At 43.0% G+C, this 10,452-nt stretch overlaps 2 protein-coding genes across 2 annotated transcripts; one reads left to right on the plus strand and one right to left on the minus strand.

The window, feature by feature from the left end:
• Positions 1–3,961: 3,961 nt before the first annotated feature.
• LOC109481749 lies at positions 3,962–5,512 on the plus strand. The gene is made up of 2 exons (XM_019784345.1): positions 3,962–4,208; positions 4,356–5,512. Exons 1-2 carry the CDS (start codon positions 3,962–3,964, stop codon positions 5,393–5,395), a joined length of 1,287 nt encoding a protein of 428 aa, XP_019639904.1. The 3' UTR covers positions 5,396–5,512.
• Positions 5,513–5,846: 334 nt separating this feature from the next.
• Positions 5,847–8,206, minus strand: LOC109481748. Its single transcript, XM_019784344.1, has 2 exons — positions 7,840–8,206; positions 5,847–7,457 (listed from the first exon to the last, which is right to left on the minus strand). Exon 2 carries the CDS (start codon positions 7,447–7,449, stop codon positions 5,872–5,874), a length of 1,578 nt encoding a protein of 525 aa, XP_019639903.1. The 5' UTR covers positions 7,450–7,457; positions 7,840–8,206; the 3' UTR covers positions 5,847–5,871.
• Between the last annotated feature and the right edge of the window lie 2,246 nt (positions 8,207–10,452).

Raw genomic sequence — 10,452 nt, forward strand, 5'->3', positions numbered from 1 at the left:
CATGACTTTCCTCACTTCGCTCAGGTGTACATGAGTATTGTATTATCTCCTGTGTCAGTGGTGGCGGCATTGATATGAGTTAAAAGTGCCGTCACCTCGTCTTGTGATTATATGTTGGAAAGTAAAAGTAAAGCAAAGGTTTTGGTTTTTGGTTGCTTTTTTGGCGTTTCAGGCTTTTTATCAGGGTTTCTTTTTTGCACTGGAATTTTTGTTGGGTTGGAGTGAAAAAAGTTCAGTGCAAACAAGAAACCCGGGAAAAAAAGCCTAAAACACGCCAAAAATAACTAAAAAACAAGGAGAGTGTGCTCTTTGCTGCACGTAGGCAATAGAGAATCGGGAATCGGTAGCCAAGAAACTTCAGTGTGGCAAAGGTTAAGTCGGCGCTACATTCTCCGGAGAGATGAACTACTGATGATGTTGAGTAAAGGTCATAAAGGAAATTTAAAAAGGTTATGAAATAAATAGAGGGTTACTTTTTCAATATAACTTTGTGACTCCTACTTACATGTAGTATTCAGCACATTTTGAAGGTGATGCGTGCACAACAGTAGAAGTTATAGAAGGACTAAAATAAGAGTACAACGTTGTTCATTGCAACTTGTGACACCGATTCTGTCGACTATCTTTCAGTCTACGTACGTTTTTAGGTATCACAATAATAATCAAATTGTTTTAAGGGATAACGTGTTAAGCTTACCTTAGTCCTAAGAAAATGTAATTAAGTTTGTCATATTAAGTAAATATTGAATTGAATTTGTATGTACTAAGTGATGTTGTATTTAAGTTATACTATACTTTGTATTTATGCATTTATGTGTCAGTGGTAGCCGCTACCAGCCTTGTTGCTGCCTGGTTGCCACTTGTTATGTACTGTTGCATTTAAATAAACAAACAAACAAACAAACAAACAAACAGCTACGCAGTAGGCGTTACCGAAGGCACATCAAATTCTCTAGTGTATGGAAGTGTACAATCTCAGTTACGGTAAAAGGACAAAAATGAATTATGGACATAAAAATCCAATTTAAAGCAAAAATGAATATTTCAGAACTGCGCAAGACGTAATTGAAGGCGAATCTATGTACTCTCCAAGCAGAGGTTGTGGGGAATGATCGTTAGCTTTTTATATATGGCCCGTTTTTTGTAGCTACCCCCACCACCTTGGGTCGCGTATGGACCCTCTCTGGCCAATTGGATATTGCCTGACTAATTTGATACCTAGGACCCTAGGATCTGCTTGGACATTAGAATCTATAGACCAGGCGCCATGGGTGACCAGGGTTAATCAGTACCTCCCAGAGATGTGGCGACAACATAATCCAGGATTTAGTATTTAATGCGGTAGGATTTCATATAAAAGCCGAAGCGGCCGTACCTAATTCATTTTCTTTTTCATATTTTATTTTATCCATTACGACTAAAGCCTATTTACATTCATTGAATATTTCATATGCCACATATTTTATATTCGATATAATTTATACACACAATACCATAGATATTTATAGGCAAAGTTTCTAGAATTATAGTATATTACCTCGTATAACAACAGGTCTTCAAATTTGTAATATCAACTCATTAGTATTACCTATTACCTGGTATAGAAATCATATTGCATAATATACCACTTAAGTCTCGTGTTTTGTAAACGCCTTTATATATGCCATGTAACCGCTTATATATTGTGTCCTTCCACAAATGTGGTAAATCTTCATAAATAAATAAATAAATAAATACTGCATACTGTCCAGTCGCCAGGCACCTTCAGCTAGTTCATGTCGTATGTCTTCATGTCGTCATACAACACAAAGAAACAAACCAAATCAAACGCAAACGAACCTGAAGCTTTCTCCTTGGTCTAGATCTGTAAGAATGACGCAGCGTAGGCTGTCGTGCATACAAGTGGCGGTAAATGGGGGCACGTATAACGTCTTTCTCCTTGGTTTGTGCTAGCGATGACGCGATTCAACTTATTTCATGCCACCTCCTACGCAGAAACACGCATGAACGGACTACAGAAATACTCATTTTCACCGGAGCGAAGTGAGGAAAATCGTGTTAAGTGCCTTTCATAAGGGCACAAGATCGGTGACATGGCAGGATTGGAACTCGGGATCTGTTTGTTCCGAGCCGAACGCTCTGTCGTTACGCCACACGCCCCTACAGTGAGCTGCTGTACCGTGCATAATTGTAGTGGTAACTGGGAGCACGGTTAACAGGATTTGTTAACCGCATTGATTCCAACATGTAGTCACAAGACGTGGTCACGGCACACTCAAGTTTTTTCATTCAACTTAATATATTGATGCCGTTACCAACACACAATACTCATTTTCACCTGAACGAAGTGAGGAAAATCGTGTAAAGTGCCTTTTATAAGGGCACAAGAACAGGGCAGGATTCGAACTCGGGACCTTTTGGTTCCGAGAGGATTCGAACTCGGGACCTCTGCGGCGTAACGAAAATGGATCGCCCTGCCCCCACAGAAAGCTGTTGTGGCGTGCATAACTGTGGCGATAAGTGGGAGCACAGTTAGCACAGTTAACAGGATTACTGCAGGTAAGTGGATCAGGGAGCCACTCACTGTACTCAGCTCAGCTCAGCTCAGCGGGTACATCAAAAACACATCAGCACCACACCTCATCCTGTTCACCACAATGCGCACGGTGATACGCGGGTTAGTTTAGGTTTGGTTGGTTTTCAATATCCATCATCATGATAATATCATTCATTCACTATTCTTGGATTGAAATAAAACGTGATCAAAGTGATATGCTCCACGGAACATTAAAAGAACATCATGCGCGTGTTAGTGATTTTTTTATTCCAAAATTTCATGACTAGACATCGTGACAGCACAATCAAATAAGCCCTTTCGCCATTAGCGGCGCGAAATGCATGATGGGTAATGTCCGCCATTTTTGGAGATAAACAACCCGGCATCGCCCACGTGCCACATCGGATCACCTGATGAAAGCACGTGATCCGGCGCACGTGGCCGCGCACCTGCTGCTTTTGGAACGACGTTCTGATGGAACCGCTTTTTGCGTTCTATTCTAGAAGCGTCGGTTACAGTTTTGATTTCATAGAGGTTAGTAGTTTTGAGTTTCACGGCACGTGAGCTCGGATGTTACCTGGAGATTTTCTTTCGTAATGGACGACAAAGATTACGGCGGACATTCCTTAGAAGAGATTGGACACTGGAAAGTGCCGGCTTTGAAGGCGTTTCTAAGTGTTAGAGGACTCAAAACGTCAGGGAAGAAAGCAGACCTACAAGCTCTCGCATATAGCGCTGTGCAGCTACGTATACCAGAGAATCCAGACGCGGTTGAGGAAGACCGGGCACGGTCAGTTGAGTACGCGGAACTTTTAAAGATCAAGGACAAGGGCATAAAGCTCCCCGATCCCCTTGTAGATTTGGCTGAAGGATGGGTTGGAGAGAAGGACGGTGTGAAAGAATGGCCACCTGTTTCGTACTTCGAGATCGCCCAGTGGCTACTTTGCGAGGCGCCGTGTGTCAGCCTTCCAAGGAACGGTAACTCACCGAAGGAACGGAAGCCTGCCACGCTCCACAAGCGACTTTTGACTGATTACAAAGAGGGCAAGGCGTACTCTTATTTTGACAGTAAATGGATCAACGAAGTCCAGTACCACACCATCGCCCCGGACAGTGACATATGTTTCCTTAAAACAACATGTACACCATCTCAGTCCATCAGAAACATTCCCCACACCGTCTGGGTCGCCGCGGAGAAGAAGTCGGGAAAGATTTGTACTGCATATTGTAGCTGCTTTGCTGGGTGAGTTATGTAATATATATGTCACAAAAACAATGTTTACAGTGTAAAAATGCCTGTAAATCTTTATACAGTGCATAATATTGATAATACAAGAATTTTCCCCCACATATCAGCATTGTTGAAACAAAGTTTACAATCACATAGCTTTTGATTTCCCTCACATGGCGCGAGTTACCAAGTTCTCATTATCATTTTGTGGTGTCTTTTTCAGACTTGGATCTACATGTAACCATGTTGCTGCCCTGATCTTCAAGATAGACCATGCATTTATGACTGGATGTTCCAAGCCGGTGGCTTGCACATCAAAGGAATGCACATGGAATGTGTATAGTGGAGGGGCTGCCGCAGTGCTGGAGACTAAACCCATCTGTGAGATGGAATGGAAGAAGCCAAATTACCACAAAGGAGGTATGTAATAGTAACCTATGGCAATAGATGTAAACTATTAATAAGTCATGTCAAGAGCTTGCAAGATGCAGTGCCATGTCAACATATACAATTAATGTGTAAGCTCAAATTACATACTAAATATTTTTTTCTCTATTCCTCTTACAGCAAATATAAGCCCCATCAATACTGTTGCGAAGAAGCTCTTCAACCCACTCCAGAACTCAACCAACGCACCGACAACCAAAGGACTCCTAGACGCCCTGTATCCATCATGCCAGGATTCTACAATATTCACGTACCTGTACCATGACACACTCCCACCCCCAGCCTACCCCCCTGAAGCTGATTTCAACCTGGGTACTGAGATGGAAATAGAAACAACAGTCGAGTCTGCCCCACTGCTAAGTTTGTCAGAAATGGCTTCCGGGAAACACACCGTTCAGTCTTTTGTAGAAACCTTGCCAACGTACACCACGGATCAGATAGCCACAATTGAAGAACAGACGAGAGGACAGGCTGACAACCCACAGTGGTCCGACTTCCGAGCCGGCATGATTACCGCCTCCAACTTGAAGTCAGTGGTCACGCGGAATAACACACTCCACGATGACAGCACATCAAGGAGCAAAAACCCACAACCCATCATAAAAACAGTAATGGGCTACGCACCACTAAACCCAAACCTCCCAAGTCTTAAGTACGGACGGCTGCTGGAACCTGTCGCAAGGAAATCGTACACAGCCCTGCAGAGAGAAAAGGGGCATCAGAATCTAGATGTCACTGAGTGCGGTCTCTTTGTGGACCCCCAAAAGATCTTCTTGGGTGCTACACCTGATGGTTTGGTGCAATGTACATGCTGTGGGGAAGGCCTATTGGAAATAAAATGCCCACGTACATCTGCTATGGAACAGCCTAGTGCCAGCAACACAAACTTCTTGAAGCTCTCTGAAAATGGGGACACACGACTCAAACAAAACCACGCGTTCTACTACCAAGTGCAGGCACAGATGGGTGTTACCGGGAGACGCTGGTGCGACTTTTTTGTTTATTCAAAGGCCGGTTACCACCTTGAGCGCATACGCTTCAATGATGATGTTTGGTCAAGAGCAGCTGTTGCAGCGGAACAATTCTTCAACGAGCTTGTTGCCCCTGAACTTGTCTACAGAGAGATAAGGAACAGTAACAATTTAAAGACATGGGAGTAATATGTTCATGATGGCGCTTTTGTCTGGGACAAAGCAATGACAACTCAGGGAAAGTTCGTCAGTTGTTGCAAATAGATAACAGCACTTAGTTTCTGTGCTGAACACAATAAAAAGCTCGTTAAACGAAAATGTACAAGCAGTGTTACTGTATAAAAATTTCACAACTGGGTATATTAACATTTGTCACGTTACCCAAGTAAGTACTAAGAAATATGTTATCTCGCATTCTAATCTACAGCAATGTTCATGTGCCAGGCACACGTCGGAATATTGTTTATGACCTCTAGGTCTAATCTATTTTAATCAATTAAATATTCCATAACTTGATACAAGAGTGTTGTTATCCACCTATTTGTACAAGAGATCCGGATCCTAACAAAATCACAAACACTTAAATACAGTTAATAAGTATGAACCAACTTGAATACATAGAATACTAATATAATATCAACCCGACATCAGTGAATAATTATTCTTTACTTGATTAAGTCAGACTGAAGGTTGACTAGTGCTGCACAGACTTTGATAATATCATCTGCTGCTGGCAAAAGTGAAATGGGAAATGTGCCATCTAGAATTCTAAAGTCCTTCAGCCGGTTAATGGCCCGCTCAACATGGATCCTCAAGTTCGCAACAGTTTTTGTTTTCTTTACTTTGTTCCTGGCCATTTGACGCTTCCCCTGTGCTGCAGGTGGAATCTGTAGGGTAGCGTGCCGTAACAACAGATCCTCCTGGATGGGGAAACCTCTGTCGGCCATGATAACATCATTTGGTTCTACCAAATCTAGGAATCCACTCTTTCTGGTGATGGACACATCGGAGGCCCTTCCACCATACGCCTTTGACAGAAACGAGATATGGCCATTTGGAGTGATTCCCACTAGTACTTTCATTGTATTATGTTTCTTATAATCGGACCATGTGGCTGCTTGCATCTCCAAATTTCTTGGTCTCTCAATAAAGATCTCTGTGCAATCCATGATGCATCGTATCCTACTACATTTGTTCTTGAACTGTGTTGGCAAGGTAGTGGAGATTGCATGTCTACTTGGCCAGACAATAAGTGGCTGTAGCGTTCCCGACAGAAAGCGCACCCAGGTGCTGACAATCTGAGAGCAAGAACTGGGGACAAGGCCAAATAGGATAGCAAGGAAATTGATCGTAAGTCCCAGACGCAGACGCATCAGTGTCAGGAGAAACTCCTCTCGCAAACTTAGCTTCCGCTTTGATCCACGTTTCCTGGGAGTTCCGTTGCCTTTTGTAGTTGGCCTCTTCGTCTTTGGACTTGATTCTGTGCTTTTCCAGTAGGTAAGCTTCTGGGCATGGGGTTCCAGGTATCGGTACATATCATTGAAGGCCTGCTTTGACCTAAGTCCCGTACATTGATTGATATCATTGTCAGTTTTCAGGGTGTCGGCAGTAAACACCTTCTTCTTCCCACTTGACTTTCCTCCAGACTTTACCTGTTGTGTTTTGAGCGAGGTGATTTCCTGCTCCAGCTCTTCAACCCTGTGTTCCAGCGAATCGATTTTCATTTGTTTTTGCGTACAACCTGGACAGTCACATCCTTCTCGGCAGTCACATCTGTAGGTGTACGGGTGGTCTTGCTCTATCCTTTCTGTTGGTGTTATTACAGGATCATCTTCAATACGGGGTTTCTTCTTTGCGGGTTCAGGGATTGGCAGACGTTGTGTTGGAGGTGGACGCCTTGGCGTTATCTTCTGCTCACATGACGGCATTGTGTAGCCCAGGTGAAGTACGGGGTCAGGATAAGTACGTGTCGGTTTTCCATCTGGGAAATGGCGTGAGCATACTCTGTCGTGGCACTTGTTTTCCCAGTTTTTTTTGGTGTTTGGGTAAAACTTGTTTATCAGTTTATTCCACCTTCTCCTACCGTTTGGGTCTTTCTTCTCGGTTGGAAATGCATAGAGTTGGAATGGCTGGGGACAGTTGCAAAGTTTATTTTTTGTTCCATGTGTTTGACATGTCCGTGCCTTCCATTTCGCCAGTGTATACGATGAATTACTGCAGTTAACCACTGCACACAGCTTCATGGTAAGATCTAGAACATGGAAAGATAGAAAAGCAAAATTGAAGCAAAAATTACACTGGTACTTAACGTGATCATGACACACAAATACGACTTAATCTGATTGTTTATTTATTTATTTATTTGTTCGGCTGATACAACACAGCCAGGGCAGCCCAACTAGCTTGAAGCTATTATTAAGGGCATGCCCTGGGAAAAAAGTGTGGTTAAATATACATAGAATGGGCATAAATTCTTAAAAACACCATAATTACATATTTTGGCCGTTATTATATGGTCTATACAATCTGATTGTATTTGACATTATTAGTATTATCTATTTGTGGAGTCACTGTTTGTGGAGTCATCTATCTAATCGGTAATGCGACGTGTTAATCGCGTATAGAAAGCTTACCTTCTGCATTGGTGACACGTCGGCGAAAACACGATTCGGCTTACAGTGCGAAGAAAAAGGCAGAAGTTGAACTAGGAACGAGCCTCATGCGCTCTTGTAACTTAAGACACGTTTATTGACAACCAACAGATGGAGTATACATAAACCCGACCTGACTGGGTAATTCAATCTTCAAAAACTCTTAACCGCCGGTTCTAGAACCGTGTTCTAGAACCGAGGTTCTAATAATCGAAAGTTTTTTCCACCTGCAGCAGGTGTCCGGCCAGGGGCGACCCACGTGCTATCACCAGGTCACTCACACACGGCCACACACAATGGTTGCCACCACTTTGTTTATCTCCATTTTTTGGTTGCTAGGTCAATTCCGCGCAGGCGCACTAGTAATTGCGAAAGGGCTTATTGTATCAACTTATTTTAACTTATTCAACTTAACTTCTATCATTAGCATGTCAGAACTCGAACCCAGGATCTCTCGGTTCCGAGTCGAGCAGTCTGCCGCTACGCCACACGACTCCACGTGAATGTGTGTGTTTTACCTTGTGCAAATATAATACTGACCCTCCCAGCCGTGCATCCATTAGGCACGCTGTATTCAGCAGTACCGGGTCCTCTTTGATTAAAGTATTCTTAAAGACAATTGACAAAACTTGTAACCAAAGACAAAGTATATGTGCTTCAGGGAACATATAAATTCATTCATATTCATTCATTCTTTTATTCATTCATTCATTCATTCATTCATTCATTCATTCATTCATTCACACGCTCACTCATTCAGTCACTCACTCACTCATTCATTCATTAATTCATCCATACAAAGAACGTATATACATTGTGTATTAAGTAAAGTTCACGGACGGACCATGCAATGGGAAAAAAGAACGTCAAATATTGAAATCAAAATCGTAGCTCACAATCTCCTCGTGCCATACTGTGTGTGTTTTACCTTGTGCAAATATAATAACGGCCCTCCCAGCCGTGCTGCCATTAGGCACGGTGTGTTCAGCATTGCCGGGTCCTCAGGGACAGGAAAATCCCAGCCCGGAGCGGCGCTCGTGGCGCGGCAGACAATCACTGCTACCTACCATCCAAATTCCGTCACCCTAGCATGTCCAGATCATGAGGTATCAAAACCGGAAGTTCAGCTGCAGTACCATAACAAGCCGCTAAGGGGTCCAAAATTTAATCATTTCCAGGTCTCATCAAGACCTACCCACCTACCGAGTATCAAGACAATCCATTTAAGCCTTCTTGAGTTATCGTGTCCACAGACACACAGACACACACACGAACGCCTCTGAAAACATAACCTTCTTGGCGAAGGTAACAAGCCGCTAGGGGGTCCAAAATCTAATCATTTCCAGATCTCATCAAGACCTACCCACCTACCAAGTATCAGGACAATCCATTCAAGCCTTCTCAAGTTATCGTGTCCCCGTGACGGACACACACATACACGAACGCCTCTGAATTTAACCTTCTTGGCGACGGTAATAAGTAACGACCCTCCCAACCGTGTAGTCATTAGGCACGGTGTATTCAGCATTGCACAAGAATTGCACAAGGGCACAAGATCGGTGGCATGTCAGGACTCGTACCCGGCACCTCTTGATTCCGAGTCGAGTACTCTGCCGCTACGCCACACGGCTCCACACGAATGTGTGTTTTTCTTTGTGCAAATATAATAACTATCCTCCCAACCGTACAGTCATTAGGCACGGTGTGTTCAGCATTGCCGGGTCCTCAGGGACAGAAAATCCCCGCCCGGAGCGGCGCTTGTGGCGCACCAGACAATCACTGCCGATTGATATCTCATTAGTCTTCCATTAACATGTACTTTATTACCGCGTCATGTTCCGGAAATTAACGCCGATAAGTATCTACTGAATCGAGAGAAATGAGGCGACAATAAGATGTAATAAATTGCATATTTTCCAGTAGCGCGTTTGCAAAATGTACCCTTGTGGGTTTTTTTTTACATGTAATCACCAGACGTGGTGACGACACACTCAAGTTTGATTAATTTATTAACTTATATTAATGCCGCCACCAACACAGGGGACAAATACATGACATGGGGTTCGTGTGGCGTAGCGGCAGAGTGCTCGATTCGGAACCAAGAGATCCCGGGTTCGAGTCCTGACATGCCGCCGATCTTGTGTTCTTGGAAAAGACATGATTTTTCTCTGTTAGTTTTACATTAACATGTACTTTATTACCGCGTCATGTACCGGAAATTAACGCCGATAAATATCTACTGAATCGCGAGAAATGACACTACAACAAGCTGTATTAGGCAACACCAATTTAGTTTGTTGGTTCTCGGGTTCGCCTCTTCAAACAAAAAAGATTCTGGTTCTGAATCAACTCAAACATGTTCATATTTTGCCCCCAACATTTTATTTCAACTTTATTACAACAAACGTGTAAAATGATAGGGGTAACAGGAACATACTCCTTTTTAATACACACACCAAAATAAACTGATAGGGATTACATAAATGATAATCAAAATAAACAATAACAAAAATCATAACAGCACTCGCTACAACAGTTGAAGAAAGTCCTTTTCTTCCTAGTTGTTACAGTTTTTCCACCTATCAATACAAGTGG

Source organism: Branchiostoma belcheri, unplaced genomic scaffold (assembly GCF_001625305.1).
Source record: "Branchiostoma belcheri isolate BF01 breed outbred unplaced genomic scaffold, Haploidv18h27 scaffold57, whole genome shotgun sequence".
Classification (NCBI taxonomy): domain Eukaryota; kingdom Metazoa; phylum Chordata; class Leptocardii; order Amphioxiformes; family Branchiostomatidae; genus Branchiostoma; species Branchiostoma belcheri.

Excerpts from the sequence above, each read along its gene's own strand:
- LOC109481749 (XM_019784345.1), top strand. The coding sequence starts at position 3,962 with ATGGCGCGAGTTACCAAGTTCTCATTATCATTTTGTGGTGTCTTTTTC. Across the intron at positions 4,209-4,355 it reads GCCAAATTACCACAAAGGAG|CAAATATAAGCCCCATCAAT; the intron begins GTATGTAATAGT and ends TTCCTCTTACAG.
- LOC109481748 (XM_019784344.1), bottom strand. The coding sequence starts at position 7,449 with ATGAAGCTGTGTGCAGTGGTTAACTGCAGTAATTCATCGTATACACTG.